Source organism: Mucor velutinosus, assembly GCF_035048745.1.
Source record: "Mucor velutinosus strain NIH1002 chromosome Unknown tig00001544, whole genome shotgun sequence".
NCBI classification, from domain to species: Eukaryota; Fungi; Mucoromycota; class Mucoromycetes; order Mucorales; family Mucoraceae; genus Mucor; species Mucor velutinosus.
In genome coordinates this window covers 2005892-2027419 of record NW_027041908.1, presented here as the reverse complement: position 1 = coordinate 2027419, position 21528 = coordinate 2005892, and the positions used below count along the sequence as shown (strand labels likewise).

The following is a 21528-nucleotide window of genomic DNA, read 5'->3' as shown; positions in this document are numbered from 1 at the left end:
TCTCCCTTTCTTCCATTGGGATGTTATGTAACCAATCGAACAATGCAGTAGCCTCCCTTTATCAGCGATGCTATTTCATAGCATACATCTCAAATGACGTTTTACATATAAGCAGTGATAGAAATGCAATTCATCGAGAGAAAAAAAAAAAGAACTGCCAATAACTATCATCTTGCGCGAGTGTGTTTTCAGTGTGTTTACTGTGTGTGTTACACGTTGTTGTTTTTACACTATAGTTCGCTCGAATATTTTTAATTTAGTAATCTGTAGGTGTAACCAATAAATCATCCCTTTTCGCTTTTACCCCTGAATGGATATAAACAAATGACTTTTACATTATCACTTCATTTGTACGCATCAAGTTGATAACAGTAATGTTTCGTGTGCCGAATCAAATGCAAAAGCTGTAATAGAGATCAATCAAAATATGGCTAGCTGATGGCTAGCTGATGACATAGCACCTTCAAAGGTGGATTTGAAGGCATACAATCAACTGTAGATTTAAGGGAGAATATACAAGATGAGACATGATCGACATGATATTGTTTGAATCGATGTTTGGATCCGATACATATATTTATAAAAAGAACAATGCAGCAGCGCAACAACAGGCACAAACAACAAAAGGTTAGCTAAAAAGTTGCAGGCAACCTCCCCATTAGTAACTACTTGTATGTTTATTACATAATAAGCACTCAGAAGTGTACAAATTATACGCTCCAAATAAGAGAAGAGAGAGCACATCCACTGTGTCCGCTCACCCATTGCAATCGACTATTGTAGAATCCGATCCGATGCTTTTTGGTTGCAACAACATGAGCAAGAACAACAACAACAGCAACTGTAGTATTAGCAATAAGGAGAGCCACATTTTGCATGCAACAAGGTGCTTTTTGTTCTACATTACCCTTAAACAAACTCTAAAAAAGACACGAAATGGCTTGACAATTCATCATGATATCAATTGTCGTTTGGTCATGTTGTTATTAACAAACTGTCGATCAGCTCTTACTTGTATAACATGCCAAGGTGCTTATTGCGCATGTTTTTTAGACTTGGTTGGTTCATGATTAATGCACATTGTAATGTCAAGTTTTGTTCTTTAAGTTCCATTTTGTGGTTAGAGTGAACAAATTCATATATGTATCATGTAAATCTGTATGTGTATGTGTGCGTGTGTATTATAATACATATCTGAGAGCCATCTTGGGTGTTTGAAGATTCATATTAAGGAAAATTACCAAAGCAGGAGTGTCGCAGAAGAAAAGGAGCAACCCTCATGGATAAGGAGAAGCGAAACCCACAAAAAGGTGCAGAAATGACGTGAGAAACATCACTCATACATTTATTAATTCTTTCCTGGTGCATCCCATCGTGCATGCCTCTCTCTCTCTCTTTTGTTTAAAGCATAAAGACACTGGGATGTTGTGATGTTCTTATTTGCATGATTACATATATTAAAAATAAGCATACAAATTCAGTAATTTTCCTCATCAGGTATAAAATATAGGCGGATTGCTTTTGTTCTCCTTCCCCTTAAAGATTCTGTTTATCTATTAATATTTCAAGGGGAATATTTTCAAATCTAAAATAGCCTGAGTACTATTTTATACACAAATCTCGATCTCCACCATGCAATGAGAAGGCCGGGATTTGCATTCAATGGTAAACCCTATCGTTGGGTCAACATTGCAGCATTGCATTTTGTTATATACTAGGTAAAACATATGCTTGTGCTTCTAACCTTTTCTCTCCTCTTTCAGCACATTGATCCGATGGATCTATAATAGATGCTGACCTCCTTGCTTTACATTTGTCTCACCTTCTCAATTTGTTATTGATGGCAATTATGCCGCACTATAAACCTTGCATAAAATACAGATTACATATAGATAATAGGCTACCAGATACAAGATTAAACATAGCTTTGGTATGCTGAGCTTTGTTTTCCACATCTGAACCAAGCATATTCTGAAAGCATCAGTTTTACTATGAGCTTGATACACAGCTTTAGGAACTCGCTTACTTCTCTGTTAACAGATAACATTGAACACAGTGATACTATCCACAAGGATATACTTGCATCATACAATAAAAACCGCCAATGCAAAGCCTATTGATATATCCCAATATTTCACTTTTTTAAATTTTGCGACCATAACATACGAGAATCCTCAATAAACGGCCTATAGCTGTAGTTTTGACTCTTGTAGGATATTCCACACTTGTATTAATGGGAACAGTTCGAATAAAGATAGACAGCATACTTACATTACCTCTTACTGCTGGAAATCATGGAAAACACGGCAAAATTTGGATGCATTTGAGCAGTAATTTCTCATGTTAGAAGCCGTTTCAGGCCGCCGGAATAGCACTGAACTATTTCTCTCAACTAGCACTTACTTGCTGATAACTTTGCTCAACTTTTTGAGGACCAAAAAAAAAATGGACAAAATTTGACCAAAAAGCATGAGGTACCCCTCATGGTTTTTATTGAAAACCAAACAATCGCGTTTTTGACCTTGAAAACAAAGACTTTTACTATAGTAGTATATATTAATTCAAAATGTTTCTCTCAATCCAAGGTAACCCCTACAGCTTTGCTTAGGAGACTTTCATATGCAAAATTTCGACATTTTGGCCAGAAACATCATTTCGTATTTTTTAAGGTTGCTCAATAAGCTTATTCAAAATATCTATCTTAATTGATACAAGTGGATGCGCCTTAAAAAGCACTCCAAGAAAGCTTAAAGAAGCATGGGATGATTATCATATCTTTATAGTCGAATCTGGCAAAATAGTTATAATCGAGTCGAAAATCGTTAATATTTGTCCAATCTGGAGCAGACTGTATGTCTGAGTTCGAATTAATTTTGGCTGGTAGGGCCGGCTGGCAAGCTCAATGCCCTTTTAATCGTGAAGGCAATACAGTAATAGATGCTTTTGAAGCATATGGAGAGTAGGTGGCAAGTTACATAGCACTATTGTTAACCATTCTATTTTCCTTGCATTCTATATTTAATAACGTCAGTCTATCAAAATACTTATTAACTCAACTTCTTTCTTTTAAGGCTTTGAAGGTGTCTAAGGACCATAAATTTACTATGCTATGATATTTACAATCCTGTGATCATTATTGTATCTTTCTGTAGATCATGACTCGCCACATTATTACTGTATACATATCAAATACTAGATTGTGCCTTTCCTGAGCAATTTAAAAGACCATGCTTGATATCCAAGTAACTTAAATCGATACAAAGTATGTCCGTGTACTCACTGTTCAAGGAAGGAGGCTATTCAAATATACATTTGGTTCAGATACGACGCCGGAAAACATGGCAACGTATTTGGATGAAAGTTGTCAGCATGAAATTCAAGAAAAGGGACTGACTGGCCCCAATTTCTACACTTACATAGCGTTTGATGCGAGCAAGACTCCAGTCAGATTTGCTCAGTTGCGTCAAACTGAAAAGTATATGAATTCGTGGACGATCCAGAGGCAATCAAACTGCATAGAACTTATGTCGATAAAAATCGTGCTGGACAAGGCATTAGTAGTGAACTGATGGCCAAATGCATCATTAAAGCGAAGGAGTTGAACAAAAAGACCATTTGGCTCGGCGTTTGAGAATTCAACACTACTGCTGTCAACTTTTACAGGAGTAATGAATTTGAAAAGGCTGGAATCCAATATATTCAAAATGGGAGATCAACATTTTTGTTACTGTAATGTATAAGCGCCAGATTAGTACTGCAGCTAATGTAAATAAAAGCAATGATTCGGATGTTTGCTATGGCATAGCTGGTAATTCTACACACAATATTGCTTATCTTTTACATTCAGGGCTGATGAGAAAGCTGCTCTGAAGAACTTTGCATCAGTTTCAGTTCAGCTTTTTGTACCTGCCATTTATTCGTTCAAACGAGCGAATAGATGTGCACAAACTAGCTAAAGCTCCTCGGAAATATGTCAGCAGGCTTTAAATTCAACATTTGGGCCAACGAAGGGCGCTCCTCTTGTCTAATTTACATGAGTATAAGCATTTTATGAGATCATCAGCTCGCTCAGAATGGAATTTATATTTTACAATGTTGGTACACTATCTACGAAATAACTATTGATTTACAACTTCAAAACCATAATGTGATCAGTATCTTCTTGCTCTCCAATCTTGAAAATGTGAGATCCAACCTTGTAGAAGCCCTTGTTGGTATAGAAGCTAATAGCAGTAGGGTTGAATTCCCAAACACCGAGCCACATGGTCTTTTTGTTCAACTCCTTCGCTTTAACAAGACATGCTTCCATCAATTTGCTGCCAATACCTTTTCCAGCACAGTTTTTATCAACGTAGATTCTTTGCAATTCAATCGCTTCTGGGTCTCCAACAAAATCATACACCTTCTTATTCTGACGCATCTGAGCAAAACCAACAGGAGCCTTATTTTCATCGAATGCCATGTATGTGTACATCTTGGGATCGTTCAATTCCTTTTCTTGAATCTCTGGCTTGTAACTTTCATCTAAATAGACTTCTATGTTGTCTGGAGCATTATCAGGGCTGAATGTGTCTGCAAATAACTTTCTGCCCAAAGCAGAGAGAGCTTGAGCATAGCTTGCATCGATTTGAGTTACTTGGATATCAGACATGCTTGATGAATTGAAAGTGAAGTGTCTAATTGAAAGTGTCAATTGAACATTCCAGATCTTTATAGGTTCAGTGTGACCAGTTATTACCTAAAAGTAACAGATAACGATGCAGATTGATCCGCAGTTTTCTCCGTAAACTCGGTTGATCCAAACCTTGAGGTAGAGCTGCCAGTAATTTCGAGAATACCAAATGTTTCAGAGTAATATAAATCTCAAGGTAAGAAGCATGTGATGGATGGGCACTTAAAATAAAGGTAGCCCTTCAAATTGCCTTTCAGACGAGGTTTATTTTGTAAAAGATGCGGCCAACAGATTGTCGTCTGGAGCATGCATCTTTGCGTCACTTTATACAACAAATTATACCAAAAAGCTGCGATTCAGAACTCGATAGTGCCTAAATAGAGAATTCATTATTTTGAAATTCAATTACACTAATCAAGTTGATATGTTTAAAGTTCAAGAAAAAATATCGTGATTATGTAATCTGGGCAAGCGGATTTAAAAATGTCAATTTACTACAGTGCAAATTAACCTGGTCATAGCTGATGACAATGCCTATGAAGAAAATGATTGCCTGAATAATCTTCATTGTACACACACAGGCTGATGGATCATTATTGACAGGACCTGCTCTTAAACATTAGTGTTCCACAAACTATGCACAAATCGCAACTCTAGTTGTGTCCCATATCTATTTTTTAGACTGAATGTTCTCAATAACGTAAAAGACCTGCGTTTTACAATTGCAGTACTCTAGAAACTAAACACCTGCCATCCAAAATGCTCGCTAGAAAGCTTACTCTAACTTGTAACCAATCATTTGATGCGTATGGCGATGAAAACATGAGATAGCCATGGACACCACACTTTATAAAAGAGCATTAAACAGCTAACTCTGTTCTATTACTCTATTTCATGCACTGTGCTATCATTGCCGCTTGTAATACTAGATTAGAGTCGAAAAGTATATAGAGCTTAAATATACATCAATTAATTTTGCATTGGAAGTATCATACACAGTTTGGTTAGGGTATCATTTCTGCAAAGCATAATAGATTCGCACCTGATCGGTAATTTGTACCTAATTACTCTATTAAACCTGAAGTTTTGCAGAGTTTAGTAATACAAATTAGCTTAACAGAGCCATGTCATTTTTAACTGTGCGGTCCATTTTCTATGGCCGTCAGAAACATTTGGTTATCATCAGTTTATTATAGATTTTTATTACTTGGTCTGTGTAATATATAATAACATGATTATTATCAAGCGGCTGTGGCAATTTTCTGTGATAATACATTGAAATAAATTTATGGTAACAGTTTGAAATAAGGTGATAAGCTGTATACTGGCATGAAGGAGATCCTCGTCGATATTTTATCATCATCAACAGAGAGGCATCATTATGTTAAAGAGCCAACCCTTATTTAAACCTCGATACAAATCAATTACTCAAGATTGGCCAAATCTTTTTTAAATCGATCTAATTAATATATTTCTTCAAATTTGACTATATAAATTGAGAAGATTACCCCATACTTTCTAATGGGTTCTTAGAGTACTTTTTACGACGAATGCAATGGTGTTAATTATAATAGATGTTTTGAACAAACGGATTGAGCAATTCTTGAAAATATGAAATGAGGTTTTTGGCAGATATGTCAATATTTTGCATATGAGAGTTGCACAAATAAAGTTTTAGGAGCTGCCTTGGATTGAGAGAAACATTTTAAGCTAACATATACCATAGTAAAAGTCTTCATTATCAAGGCGGAAAATGCGATCGTTTGATTTTTGATGAAAACCATGAGGGGCACCTCATGCTTTTTGGTCAAATTTTGTCCATTTTTTTTTGGTCCCCAAAAAGTTGAGCAATAGTGGTAATTAGTAACTGTCAGATGAGAGCAATTGCTTGATGCTATTCTAGCGATCTAAAGCGACGTTTAAAGCGAGAAAACACGGCCCAAATGCACACGAATTTTGCTGTATTTGGCACCTTCTTGACTAGAAAGGGGTAATACAAGTATACTGGTTGCCCGTATTTAGTCTCTACGAGTATACAAATGTGAAACATCAAACAAGAATCAAATCCACAGGTATTATGAAGAGTCTTCATATGTAAGTGGAGGGTCAAAATGAAAGTAGTGGTATATTGATAAGATACGCAAGGGCAATTGGCAGCGCGAGTTGCCGCTGCGCTGGTTGGTTCTCACTAAAGCGAAGCGAAGGTAGAGAGCCATCCGAAGCACAAACACTCGTTTAGTAAGAAAGATTCTAGTAGTATTACTTATTCATAGATGCAGAGTAGATCCAATAAGTTGTGTTTGTTGTTATTGCCTGGAGGAGCAGACAATTGGGACAGATGCTAGTGCGAGAGAGCCTTTCCCGCTATAAAAGGTTATGGATCCACAGACTCCTTCTTTTCGGTTGATTAGCCACAGCACGCCTTTTATTGTGTGAAAAAGACATCAAAATAGCAAGTATACACATTCTCCTGTGTTCTATCACAATGAAAAGTATTCTTAAAAGGCAGTTTGACTCTCATGCTCAACACAACATTAGGATCTGATGTGATGATAGTAGATCTTCTTGGCAGTCCATGACTCCACTTGTCTCAGCATAACCCATATTCATGTTTGCGAAGGAATTGGATAATTGACAGCTCTTATTGTCATCAGTTTTTACAGGCTTTTGGTCAATAATTGCTCCTTTTCATGATAGGGCTTCAAGAAATATGAAAAAATGGTAAAATTTGGATTGATGAAGTATTTTGGCATCTACATTTGTTGCCGCACTATTTGCCATTATTGACATTGGGTATATTTGCGTAATCATTAGAACCAAGCAAATCCTGTATGCGCAATGTACTGCTACTACTGCTGCTTTTTGCTGTTGTCACAAGTGTTTATACATACATTATCACCATCTATGCTTTATGTATAATTGCTTTTGAATACATCGAACTTATACCTCAACACCCATTCAAAGTCTTTAGAGATGGTTTTAATTACTCGTAATGAATTAATATGATAAAGCAACATATTCATCATTTGGTTATATATACATATATTACTACTAATCTTACTGAAGGAGTAGCATAGGCAGATTAACAGTATTGTTCCGTAGGTTGTCTAACTGTGGACCTACTTCTGCTTGCTGATGAAAGTATGAGAAACAATTCAAGTCAACAACCTGTATTTTTCCATCAACATCTGGTTTTCATACATTAAGAGCCATGTAAAAGATGTTTTATACCAGACATGTCCCTTTTTGAGTTTTCTCCCTTTCCTTGAGCTCCTATTAATGAATCACATTTCCAGTAGAAGCAACTACTACAATTGCCCAAATTAAACAAATACAGAGTGAACGTAGTCATTTGTATAATAATAGCTATTGACTATGTGTCTCCATCGATAAATTAAGGTAATAAATGCATATTATAAAGAAATGAGCCGGTTCTCTTTCTTTTTCGACTCTTTTACTTTTTCTTCTTGTTTCTCTTTCCATCATTTTATACTTTTGCTGATCGCTACTCATTCGCCTGTAGCACATCAACACTTTCACACCAGTTATACATTGGCACTTATCACATTATTCAGTAGTTTTGCATTAGTTGCAATGGCAACCTCATCGTATGCAGCCCCACGTATTGCTAGATCAAAAAGTGGTGCAGATTTACTTTTCGATCGCATGAAACAAGAACAATTTCGGCAAGACGAACAAGCAGCCATCGATTACCTTAATTCTACATTGGACCTTTCTTTAACATTAAATCATCAACTTCATCAAGAACTGAAAGACGGTGTTTTGTTATGCAAGTAATGTATACACATAGGAGATCAGAGAGGAACAGAGAGAAAAAGGAGGAAAAAATAGGGGAGTCTGTGTGTTCTTGTGTGGTATGTGTATTGATTATGCTCAATATGTAGTCTTGTAAATAAACTTAAGCCTGGTACAATCAAGCAAGTCGGTCAAAGAGATCTATCGTTTATCAAGGTATGTCATTTAGGTGGTGCTTTTGTATACTTATTAATCTGTATAATTCAATTTAGATGGACAACATCACTCGGTTTTTGCAAGGAGCCAGACAGGTAAATATCGACATCCATCATAAGAAAAAGAGGAGGATAAGCCGTAGAAACAAGATAGCAAATACACGGAACAAATCAGGAGTGCTTCTTATTAACGATTTTATAAATATAGCTTGGGTTGAATAGTGCGCAATTATTTGAGACTATAGATCTGTTTGAAGCCAAAGACATGACAGCTGTGAGTATTGTTTCTCCTTAATTTTTTTGTATAATAGTAAAAAATATTTACCCCTGAACTATCATTTTTACTCTCTCTATGTATCTCTCCTTGTTCAAATACTAAATTTTCGAATGATAATAGGTCATACACACAATATTAGCAATATCTCGTCTTACTGAAAAACAAATTGCAGCAGCACAACATCAACAAGAACTACAAAAACAACAATTCCAAGATCAAGAAGATCAAGATGAAGACCCTCATATCGAAAACAATCAATTGAATGAGTTTTCTGCTGGCCATCACTCAGAAAATCGTCTTTCTAGTAAGAACAGGCATGAAAATGACCGAGATAACGGTAAATAGCCTTGAAATGGAACCACAATTACCAATACTAATGCTATAAATATATAGACCCACATTTTGAGCATAGTGAACAAGAAGAGCAAGAAAAATCAACAAAATACCGAGATGTAAGAGATATTTTTGGTGGTTTCTCCTCTTCAGAAACAGGAGAAAAAACAGTAGAAGGTGGAGAATCGAGGCTTCGATTGAACAGAGATGCGCTTGTTGCCTCTCGCAAAGCAGGCCTTCGATCTACCTACACAGCTCCCTCAGATACGTTTAGCTATGATGACGATTATGAACACCACAAAATGTCTCGCACAACGCCTTCCTCACCTACGTCTAATAGTTTTTCAAGACCCCCCAAATCACCACTACGTCTTCCTCCTCACTATGATGACCACAACCATGATTTACCGCCATTAGACCCCATGGCCACGCATTCATCAATATCATCAGTGAACTCTTCTGTTTCTGCCATGCTCCCAAAAACGCCAAAAAATGCATCTATCCGCAACAAACCAAAGGACATCTTGGAAGACATGACCAACCAACATCATCACCATCAGCAGCAACAGCAGCAGCAAAGAAAGCAACACCGTCGATTATCTTCTCCTGCAGAACGAACCAAACGACAAAGCAACACTTTTCCTAATCGCAACAACACAAATGGACTCAACGCTTCAGGCTCTTCTAAGAAACGGGCAGAATTAGAAATCATGAAAGAAGAAGTTTCGCCACCTGTTGTGAAGGGAGGAAGTTTAGGCCATAAACTTGATCGTCAATATCGAGAAACAGCGAACGAAATCCTAGCTAAATCACCCGCTGAAGATGACAGGGAAGAGAGATTGCTATTGCATACAAAAGATGATCAAACAACCACACATTATGTAAGTGTCTTTTTTTATTGTAGCGTATTTATATTAATACGATACGTATTAGCAATTGGGTAACTGCATTGGTAAAGGTCAATTTGGTTCAGTGTATCGTGCACTTGATTTGGCAACAGGAGAAATTGTTGCTGTCAAACGGCTCTTGTTTGAAAATGGTGAGCTAGATCAAGAAATGATGGTAAACATACAATATCCCTTGAAAGGGAGCGTCTCCCTTTTTCGACATTAACATACTAACCTGTGGGTCGACGATCTGTAGAAAGAAGTAGCTCTGCTCAAAACCTTGTCTCATTCAAACGTCATTCGTTATTTGGGCTTTATTCAGAGCAAGCACAGTGTCAACATCATTCTGGAATTTGCAGAAAATGGGTCTCTCATGTCTACACTAAAAGCATTCGGGGCATTTCCCGAAAAATTGGTAGCGTCTTTCTGTATAAAGATCCTCAACGGACTCGAATACCTTCACCAAAACCAAGTTGTTCATTGTGATCTAAAAGCTGCCAACATATTGACTACTAAAACGGGCGATGTCAAACTAACTGATTTTGGTGTGTCCCTGAATTTGAAGATCAAAGGAGCTGATGCAGGTTCCGTCTCAGGCACGCCCAATTGGAGTAAGTTGACATGAATAGTAAATCAGATTCATGCTCACTACTAACGTTATTATATCACAGTGGCACCTGAAGTCATTGAATTGAAGGGAGCTTCCACCAAATCCGATATATGGTCTCTGGGCTGTACATTGGTCGAACTTGTTACTGGAAAGCCACCCTATGCCGATATGATTGCCATGTCTGCCATGTTCCGTATCGTTGAAGATCAATGTCCACCACTGCCAGAGAACATCTCTTCTGATATGAAGAACTTTTTGGAGGCATGTTTCCAAAAGGATCCTGAAGCTCGTCCCTCTGCTACGCAATTAAAGCAACATCCTTGGATCTTGCAAAATCAACAACGCATCAAAAAGACAGAAACCTACTCTCATGATTTGTCCAGCTACTTGCGTAATCACCCTCAACAAGTGTATCCTTGTGATACAGCTGATGAAGACGAATCTCAACAAGATGAAATGGACCAAAGCAACATGACACTGAGAAATAGCAGTGGTATTGACATGACCGAAAGCCAAATGACACTGTACGATGATGGCGATGAAGACGCGGAACAGCAAATTGAACGTCTCAAGGTGCCTCTTGGCTTGCGAGATGAAGAAGACTACATCACGCATCGTTTCATCCATACTTCCTTTGGTAAAGGTAAGACCTGCAACTTATAACTCTTGCTACAGAAAGTCTGACCCTTTTGAATAGTTGTCGAATGCAAAGTGTGTGGTGATTTAATGACTGCACAGTCTATCTTTTGTGAAGTGTGTGCTCTTATTTGTCATGAGCATTGTAAAAAATTAGCGTTTTCATGTCCTCCCAAGGTCAATGAACAGCAGCCCTCCTACGATGTAAGTCTGTTGCTTATAACTGCTGTTTGAAAACTTATTAACTCTTGAGATAGTGGGTTTTCTCTGCTAAAATCTATAATCATAGCCGTAAATCTCATGATCCCTCAAGAACCTTTCCTAGTACAAAGAACAGCGGTATTCACAAGTCAACGCCAGTGCATCTGAAACCAGAAGACGCAGAGAGCATTCGCCAATACGCATTGGCACTTGGATTGACACCACAAGAAGAACAAGCACTCAATGGCAATCAAGCCTTGTTATCGCATACTTTATTATTACAGCAACAGCACAAGATTGATCCTGGTACTTTGAGACACCAAGCATTAACAACAAGATCATTAGGAAAAGATGACAAGAAGAAGCGACACATCAATGGCAGAAGACAATCTGAAGAATGCATCATTTCTTAATTATTTATATCACTGTAAATGTATATCTTACTCTCACAACTTAGTAATATTTTTATTTCCCTACCCCCCTTCGTAACTACTATAATTTTACATTTGTCGAAAATAAAACCAACCAGCGTTTATATTTTGTTTGAATCAATTCAAGAGAAAGCAGGCTTGTAACATTTGTTTTATTAAGACAGGTATAAATCTCTCCTTAAATCTAATGTTGACGACTTCGCTTGTTACGTCTTTGAGTTTGAGGTGTAGCAACTACAGGAGATGGCACAGGTTGCTATAATTTCGCAATTGGATCAGACCAACTTGTTTATTGCACATATAAGCATACTTACATTACTATTGCTTTTGTTGCGTTGACGGCTTCCCGGGCCTCTTTTTCTAGTTGCACTGTTGTTGCTGTTTCTCGATCTACCGTTTTGTGTTGCCTTGGGTGTTATCACAGCGGCGACAGGAGGAGCAGGTGCAATGGTTACTTTTCTTTGGTTTGGATGGAGGTCTGGGTTAATCACGACACTTCTACCATTGCTTACAGGTGCAGTCTGACTTTCATTGCGCTTTCGCTTCAGGGTATTTGAGGGTGCAGGTGCCAGTGCTGTGTTTGTGTTCTTTGGAGCAATTGTAATCACTCTGCCATTATTCACAATAGGAGCAGTTTTGCTGTTGGTGTTGTTGATGTTGGCCATGTTCACTTTTCGTTGATTGATGATGTTTTTCTTATTTTGGGAGATAATACCCTCCTTGTTTAGCATATTTACATTCTTTTGCTTCTTATTTAATACAGTGTTTTTAGTTACATTGACCGTGATGTTCTTGTTGTTGCTATTGTTCTTGCTTACAACAATAGGCGTCGTTAACTTTGGCTTGGTGACTCGACCGTTTTGAACCGTCTTTACTGGAGACTCTTTTGCAGATGTCGCTGAAGTAGCCTTCTTTCTGCGCTTGTTGTTTGCCCTCTTTGCCGGTGTTTCCTTTTCCTCCTCTTTATTTTTTGACATTCCAAATCGTTCAGCACGCTTTTTCAAAAGTTCTTGTTGTCGATCAACGGGTGCCTTCTTTTTATTACCATCGTCTTTGATACTTGTCTCTTTACTCTTTGGAGTAGCTTGTGTGGTGAGCTTGGAAGCTTTTGTACTAGTTGCTGTCGCTGGTGTAGCATTGGTAGCAGGTTGAATACCAAACCGAGCAGCTCTAATCTCTTTCATTTCCTTTTCATCCAATTTCACTCCAAATCGCTTTGATCTTTCCAATCGACGTTCGGCTTCTAGTCGTAACTTTTCTGCTTTATCGTCCAATGTCTTTGCTGGCGCTGGTGCGGGCTTAGCAGCCGCAGGCGTAGTTTTGGGTGTAAGAGGAGCAGTAACTGCAGGTTTTGTAGCGACAGGAGCGCTGGTAATGCTCAGTTTCTTGTCAAATGTGATGGGTGTAAACTTGAAAGAGGATGAGACTGTAGCCTTCGCCGTAGTCGTTGTGGTCGTTGTAGTGGTGTTTGTATTCGAGGTAGTACTGGATATGGGCGCTGTCTGTTTGGCTGTCTCTGTTTGTTTGACGATAGATTCAGCAGTTTTCGCCCCGACAAGTGTAGTGGAAGTAACAGGTGATATAACAGCACTCATTGATGTGGAGGACGCAGCAGTTGTCTTAGATTTGGATGGCCTCTTGTTTTCAAAGATGAGATCAACATCGTCGTCGTCGTCAGATAATACACTTTCTTTCTCAATCAAGGGTAGTTTTTCGAGTGCGAAGATATCGTCTGTAGGAATATCGCTTCTGCGAGTTTTCATGTATGGGTATGAGTATATACGCTGGTATCTATTGAACAAACAAAATGATGACTTACAGGTTAATTTTGGACTCATCAAAATCGCCATCCAGCTCAAACTCTTTTTCCAAGTTCTCTAATGCCTTGCGTTCATCGTCTTTGACTAGTCTTGCGATCAAATCCTCTTTTTTACCAGTGGTTGAAAGATCATTCTTTTGCAGCAACTCTGTTTTATCACACAAGCCTTGATCAGTCGCTGCATCACCTATATAAATACATTTAACCTACCTTGGAGTTCTTTGACTTTGAGAGTTTTGTACTTTTCAGACATTGTAGCTGGAAAGAAGAAAAAAGGATAAAAGAATTAAAATGGAAATTTGGGTAAAAAGTAAAATTTTCAGACTGTCATATGGCTAAAATCTTGGACTGTCACCAAATGTGCTTATGGAAGAATCTCGATCCTTCCGTTGCGTTACGACCATGAAATGCGTAGTGCCATCATGATGAACTATCATGCTTTGTTCACGTATGACACATGTATGGGTATTCTCTGTTTGCTTGAATATGGCGAAGTCAGCATTAAAGCCCCATAGCGGCCGCATTTAGGGCATACAACCTACTTTTTAGAATCGTTTTTCAAGGCTATTTTAACTATGGAAACAAAACCTATTATTGGGACAGTGTGAAAGAAAATTCAGGTTTTATGCAGCATTTGTACATCACAACTGCCATTTTATGATAATAGAATTGCCATATCATTCGCTGCTGCTGATGCTCTTAATAAGATGGCAGCATAAGACTGGTCGCAAATAAATACAGGACTTGTGTAAGATCTACAGCGACTTTTTGAGATATTGTCATTGAAAAAGACACCTTCATGAGGCAAAGCTCTCCAAAAAATATTTGCGCTAAGCAATTGTCCTTTCAATTCCATGATCCCCATTTAACCAGCATCGCAATCATCGTTGTCATCAACAGAAAGGCATTTGGGCCGTCCGCTAAAATCAATTGAAACTCAGTGTATTCTTTCTGATCAAGATTAGATAGATTTCGTCTTTTTCGACTTCTTTAATTTATTTTGTGAGATTCGACTATATAAATTGTGATGATCGCCCTATGCTTCCTAATACATTCTTGAAGTAACTTTCAAGGCGCTTCCAATGGTACCAAGTAAGATGAATGTTTTGAATAAAATTATTGAGCTATTTGGTAAGATATGAAATGAGGTTTTTAGCGAAAATAGCCAGATTTTGCATATGAAAACCTCATAAAAGTGGTTTCAGAGGTTGCTTTGGATTGGAAGAAACATTTTGATCCAATACATACTATAGTACAAGTCTTCATTTTCAAGGTGAAAAACGCGATCGTTTGATTTTCGATAAAAACTATGAGGGGTACCTCATGCTTTTTGGTCGATTTTTGGCCATGTTTTTTTTTGGCCCAAGAGGTTGAACAAAGGTGTAAGGAGGTTACTACTACTCAAGTACAATTGTTTGGCGTCATTCCGGCGGCTCATAAAGGTCTACACGCCAAGATATGAAGGCTTGAAAGCTGTCAAATTTGATTATGTATTGCTCTATAGAGTTTGTTTACGCGGCATAAATCACATCTTTGGTACCTGCAATTTACTGGAAAGGCAGTTCCGTAGCTTGAGCAATTTTTAATTCGAATAAGGAGGCATATTTATTTCGTTAAAGCTGATTCATGCAAGTTTTGATACGCTATGTTGCTGGTAAGCTTATTAACAATGGAAATAAAAACCCAAATTTGCTGCTTGAACACTATGGCTTTGCACCTTCGCCTTGCTATGGTAAAACCTTCTTATAAATGAATGTTACCAAATGTTGAATTAGATGCAATCTCGCTACACTCGATGACGGTGTCGCCCTGAAGGCTGTCGCCGTAGACATTTCAAATTAGTAATAGTAAAAGTCTGCTATATAAGTAGATTTTAAACAATCCATTATTAATAAAGAAAACGAGAAATCGAATCTGCTGCTTAGATACTATGGTTTTGCATATTCGACCCGCAACAGTTAAGCCCTCGTATAGATCAATGCTATCAAATGCTGGATTGGATGCTTAGTTGTCATAGGTTTGCATCTTTGCTTCGCTGCGATCAATCCCTCATATAAATCAATGTTACCAAGTGTTGAATTACTCCTTATTACCATGGCTTTGCACCTTTGCTTCGCTACGGTAAAACCCCCCCTACTATATACTAATGCTATCAAGTGTTGAATTAGACGCGTTATGTTCTTCCCCCAAACCCCCTCCTCATTGCCGGCTTTGCCGGTGGTTTCATTCGCCTTGTACAGCACACAATTCTTTAAAATTTTGAAAGGATATGATTAGCTTGTCTACTTTTTTTTTGAACGTTTTACAGCAATGCATTCGTCAATTGCCTCCATAGTGTTGAACAAAAGCATTTCTCAGCGCCAAAATTGATTAAATCGCCGCTATACCTTTCTAAACAAAGTAATTCAATTTCGACTTGATTTGACACAGTTTTATCTTTGGATCAAGATTCGACGTAATTACTCATAATTGCGATACCTATCACTCATATACTTTTTTGACCCTCTTTTTAAGGCGCATCTTATGGTGCCATTCACAACCAACTTTTTCACTAAAGCCACAGAGCAATCCCTGAAAGTTTGAAAATCAATTAATGGCGGGAAATTTAACTTTTTGCCTATGTAACTCGCGAAAAAACACTCTTGGATGTTGCGCCCAGCTTCAAGCATCATTTTGATCTTATAAACACCATAACAAAATTCTTTGCTTTTTGGGTGAAAAATGCGATCGTTTGATTTTTGAAAATTTCCCTGAAGGGTACCTCATGGAAAATCGACCTTGGTATTATCACTCAAAAAAAAAAATCGAGGTAACGTATTAGATAGCAAGTACTGATCAAAAGAAACCGTTTGGTGTCACTCTGGCAGTCTAAAACGGCATATTACGCGAGAAACATGCTCTCGAATATAGTTCAAATCCTACCATGCTTTGCTGTTTAAATGGAGCAAAAATGCTATTCTGATACGTCTTTCAGATTGAAAATGCACTGTCCTCATTGATTTCGATGTTTGGGATCGCATAAAACTCGAAATATACTTTGTACTCAGCTTGAGGTTGATTTACATGGTTGTGTACTACTAGATATCGGCGTAAAATAGCATAACAAGGTCTGTTATCTAGAAATTATCGTGCACAATCCATGCTCAGGAGTAAGAATGCATATTACAGCTTACAAGCAACTATTATCGGATAATCATTCAACGTTAGCGAGTCTTGCCAATGCATTACAAGACGTGGAGATCTACAACTTTGCGACAAATTTACTTAATTTATCATACTTTTTCATAGCAGACCGTCCATACAGCGCATAATTGAGTAACTCTAAGTGATTGATACGCCTTTCATGAGCAAAGCATGCATGAGTGACCATGAGAAGCTTTTACCGCTGCGTGCAGTAATGGATCTATGGCTACCATCCACCGTGAAACACGCACCTGCCACTAATGAGAAGCCACTTTCAATGGGATATATCAGCTGATGAAACACATGAATTCTAACCTAATGAATGATTCAGATATGTCGCAAGTTGTTTGCTCATCGTGGTATATTGTTGCAAACATGACAGCATTGACACAGGTGGCGGAGAAGTAACCCTTATCCGAACATCATTGTAAACGCGGGAATCCCATCAAGACACCCTTTTTTTTCTTTTTCTTCTTGTTTAACCAACATCGCGTTTACGCCTATTGAAACCCATCACACCATGTCAGATGCCAACCCATTCGGTGCTTTGAACGAAGCAGAGGATACATACGATACATCTCAAGAAGGACAGCAAAAAGATGCCAGTGTAATTATTCAATGCTTTAATTGGCGTTTCAACTAGAGCTGACTGACACACTTCTCTCATGACATTTAGTTTTTCGAAATCAAGAGTCTTGTGCCCGATGTCAAGATCAAACTACCAGACGCTCAAGTAGCTCAAACCAAAAACCACATATCTTTATTAGCATGTTCAAGTAGTTATGGTTACTTTATTGCTGCCACTGCAAATGGTAAGTGTGTGTATGCCCATCTACAAACTGCATAGGTGTCATTCAACACTATCAACACTACTATAGGCTTTTGTCTTGGACACAGCCAAAAGATGAGAGAAATCATCTATCAGACACAAAAGGGGAAAATCGCTGAATTGGATAATACCATTCAAGTAGTTGTGAGTCAAGGCAAAGTCAACCATGTCAGTTTATCAGCAGATCAACTCCAATTGTTTGTCGCTGTGCTCGGTGGTACACTCCTGACATATAACGTCCATGATATCGTTCAGCAGGTATATATCAACGAGGGGGATAGCATAACTTACTTGCCATACTGATTGCCTTGTCTATGTCTGTAGAAAGAAGCTGCTACACCATCACACACTTACAGCGTAGGCTGTGAAATCGTTAGTCTCCAGCCTAACCCAGAAGCATACCCTGACATTATTGCCATTCTCACCAACGACAACCGTTGCGAACTGATCCAGAACAATGATGTGATTGCCATCATGCACAACGCCCACAGTATTTGCTGGTCACCCAAAGGAAAGCAGATTGCATGTGGATCATCCGCTGGATCCATCATGACATACGACATTGAAGGCAACCAAAAGGACGAGGTGCCACCACCCGAGGCTTTAGAAAATGACCCACAATCCGAGCGCATTGGTAAGCATGCTTAGTTCGCTCAATGCAACATGTACTGATGATCATACACAGTGGACACGCTTGTTTGGATTGAAAACCATGTATTTTTCGTCTTTTATTCCCACAAAGTGGATGAAGAGTACAATCACAGACCTTACATTGTGAATCGCAAGAAGCAGACGCAGGAGGAAAAGTATGTGTTGATGGACGAAGTGCTTCCCGTGTTGGCTATGGAATGTCCAAAGGAATACTTTTACACAGCAGTTGTGCGCAACATTGGGCCAGATGCAAAGACAGTGATCATTATTACGAATGCTGCTGCAAACGAGTTGAATGTAGTCGGACAAGGAGATGATGATCAGTGGGCCACTTGGATATTGGAGAATTCACCCAGCTTACCGCTGTCTACGGATGATGTGGAGGATACGTACCCTGTTGGTTTGGCTGTTGATTATTCTGCTTCAGAGCCTCTACCTCCTTTCGATCCTGCTGAAAATGATACACCGGTCCCGCCCATGCCTGTGCTTTACATTATGACTACAGATGGACTCTTGCTCTCGTACCATATCTACAACACAGCCTTAGCAGAGTCTGGTGCCAAATATGACAAGATGATAGAAGCCATGGATTTCAACACCATTCCAATGCCTCAAAAGTCGACCAGTGTCACTACAGCACCTGCTACCAAGAGCGACAACAAGCTGCCTAATGCCTTTGCTCTTGCCAATGACACTGGCGCTGCTCCCTCCTTTGGCTTCAACGCAGCTGGTAGTGCACCCAAGTTTGCTTCCTTGGCTAGATCGTCTTCCACCGAAACGAAATTACCACAGCCTGTCTCTGCTTTTGGAAGCACCAGTACCTTTGGCCAATCCTCTGGCTTTGGGCAACCTGCATTTGGATCAACTACGGCATTTGGATCCTCTTCTTTCGGTTCTGCAGCCCCACAAATGGGTCAAAATACAGGCAACACTCCATCGTTTGGAGGTTTCAAGAATATGGTGAAGCAACCAAAGAAAGCAAGCACTACCACCTCATTTGCTCCCTCCACATTGGCGTCTGAAACAAGCACTGTAGCTGAAAAAGCATCCTCAACCGGTGATGAGGAACATTTACAGTCTACGTCAACATTTGGCCAACCCTCAGCTTTTGGACAGCCTTCAGTCTTTGGACAGCCCTCAAAATTTGGACAATCTTCAACATTTGGTCAACCTTCTCTCTCTGGCCAAAACCTATTTGGTGCCAAATCATTCACCTCACCGAGCACATTTACATCAAAGTCAACCACAACCAAGGATACTGAGGATGAGTCTGCTAAAGGGGCAAAGCAAATAGAAGAGCCATCAGAGAAGTCATCAGAGAAGCCCCCTCAAGATGAGACACCCCTGCCAACCACAGGTACCACTGATGCAGTTCCATCACAAAACAACACTCTGGCAAAGCCTATTGAGGAGAAGGAGCCTGAAGCACCTACAGATGCTTTATCACACAAAGAAAAAGAAGAAGAGACTACTACAACTAACAACAAGGATGAACAAGATGCTGTTGCTCCCATTGTACAATTAGCATCTGATATGGGCGACCAACAGGCTCCTCTCTCTCCTACCACCAGCGACGACAAAGAAAAAGATGATCAAGACAAGGACAACGAAGATGGAGGATGCAGCATGTCATTTGAACAAGTTCAAAGAGCATTAGACAATGATGATGTGGATGTCAAGAGTGGCAGTGATTTCACAAAGTCTGACAGTAATCAAGACAATGAGGACGGCTATCAGAACGATGTCAATTCTGAGGATGACTACTTTGACGAGCAGGATCAAACCGGGTCAGAGCAAGAAAGCAACGAGGATGACGAGGAAGCGAAGGAGGCCCAGAAACGTGCTATTACTGAAGAAGAGCGCCAAGCCGAGAAGGAGCGCCGTGCTAAAGAAGAGCGCCTTGCAGAAGAGAAGCGTATTGAGGAGGAGAAGCGTGCCGCTGACGAGAAGCGCGCTGCAGAAGACAAACGTTTGGCAGAAGAAAAGAGATTAGAGGAAGTGCGCCTTGCTGAAGCCAAAAGAATCGAAGATGAGCGTATTGCTAGAGCCAAAAGATTAGAAGAAGAACGCGTCGCCGAGGAAAAGAGATTAAAAGAGGAGCGCATCGCTGAAGAGGAGCGCTTGGAAGCCGAGAGAATCGCTGCTGTCAAGCCTGATATCAAGTTTTTCCGTCCACAAAGATTAGAGCAAACTGCTCAGCCTCATACAAGAAGCAAGAATTTGACGCCCATGGCAGCAGAGTTTGAAGAGTTGTACTTTAGCACGCTTGAAGACATGGACAATGTAAGTAATACGGTAAGAATCTCTCAAGAGATCCTTTGAATACTGACGATACAACTTGATAGACATCCTTGCTCTTGCAAAATATCCAAGAAGATCTGTACATACGAAACAACGATCTGTTCAATCCAAAGACTGCAGATGCCTTTGAAGATTACGATTGCGAGTGGAAGATGGCAGACAATGATTCAATGCTCAACATCATCCAAGACTTGAACAGTCGAGCCAAGTCAGCTGAAATGGATGCTAAATACACCAAAGAATCGACAATCAGAATCTCACGTGCAACTGAACAAAGTGAGTTGAATTTAGCAGCGTTTGCTGTCTTCCTTTAGCTTATATTCTTGTCCATGTAGTGAAAGATGACCGAAATCTCATTGGCGATTATATCAATAGCAATGATTTCGAGAAGCCTTTGGAGAGTCCAAACATGGTGAATGAATTGCAAGATAAGCAAGACTATCTGCAGACCAAGGATGAAGAGATCAAGGCATTATTCGACACATTGGATTCCAAGCTTGCTCAAATGAAGAAGGCTCAGTCTGCTTCAAAGCTACCATCTAGATTCAGCAGCATGAAAAAGTTTGAACTGGAAAAGATCATTCGTGATACTCGTAGAGGCATCAGCGCTTCCGATGATAGAATCTTTGACTTGGCTTCTCAGGAACTCAAGTTCAGAAACGCAAAGAAGCATCAAGATTAAGCATGTAGCCCGAATAAAATTTCCTTCCGCATCCAATGTGACTCC

At 39.2% G+C, this 21528-nt stretch overlaps 4 protein-coding genes across 4 annotated transcripts; 2 read left to right on the top strand and 2 right to left on the bottom strand.

Annotated features, from left to right (window-relative positions):
- Window positions 1-4126: 4126 nt before the first annotated feature.
- On the bottom strand, window positions 4127-4651 carry ATC70_005944 (uncharacterized protein; the record flags this gene model as incomplete). The annotated part of the gene is made up of 1 exon (XM_064825226.1): window positions 4127-4651. One exon carries the CDS (start codon window positions 4649-4651, stop codon window positions 4127-4129), a length of 525 nt encoding a protein of 174 aa, XP_064680603.1.
- Window positions 4652-8338: 3687 nt separating this feature from the next.
- Window positions 8339-12000, top strand: ATC70_005943 (uncharacterized protein; the record flags this gene model as incomplete). The annotated part of the gene is made up of 11 exons (XM_064825225.1): window positions 8339-8466; window positions 8578-8644; window positions 8701-8739; window positions 8852-8917; window positions 9041-9257; window positions 9314-10134; window positions 10187-10315; window positions 10397-10751; window positions 10812-11393; window positions 11448-11590; window positions 11644-12000. 11 exons carry the CDS (start codon window positions 8339-8341, stop codon window positions 11998-12000), a joined length of 2904 nt encoding a protein of 967 aa, XP_064680602.1.
- Window positions 12001-12202: 202 nt separating this feature from the next.
- IGF2BP1 (Insulin-like growth factor 2 mRNA-binding protein 1) lies at window positions 12203-14090 on the bottom strand (the record flags this gene model as incomplete). The annotated part of the gene is made up of 4 exons (XM_064825224.1): window positions 12203-12274; window positions 12333-13767; window positions 13838-13985; window positions 14048-14090. The coding sequence occupies 4 exons, from the start codon at window positions 14088-14090 to the stop codon at window positions 12203-12205; spliced, it is 1698 nt and encodes a 565-aa protein (XP_064680601.1).
- A 3450-nt stretch (window positions 14091-17540) lies between these two features.
- Window positions 17541-21483, top strand: PRS4_1 (ribose phosphate diphosphokinase subunit prs4; the record flags this gene model as incomplete). The annotated part of the gene is made up of 7 exons (XM_064825223.1): window positions 17541-17627; window positions 17697-17832; window positions 17899-18107; window positions 18174-18483; window positions 18535-20783; window positions 20846-21077; window positions 21137-21483. The coding sequence occupies 7 exons, from the start codon at window positions 17541-17543 to the stop codon at window positions 21481-21483; spliced, it is 3570 nt and encodes a 1189-aa protein (XP_064680600.1).
- Window positions 21484-21528: the final 45 nt, after the last annotated feature.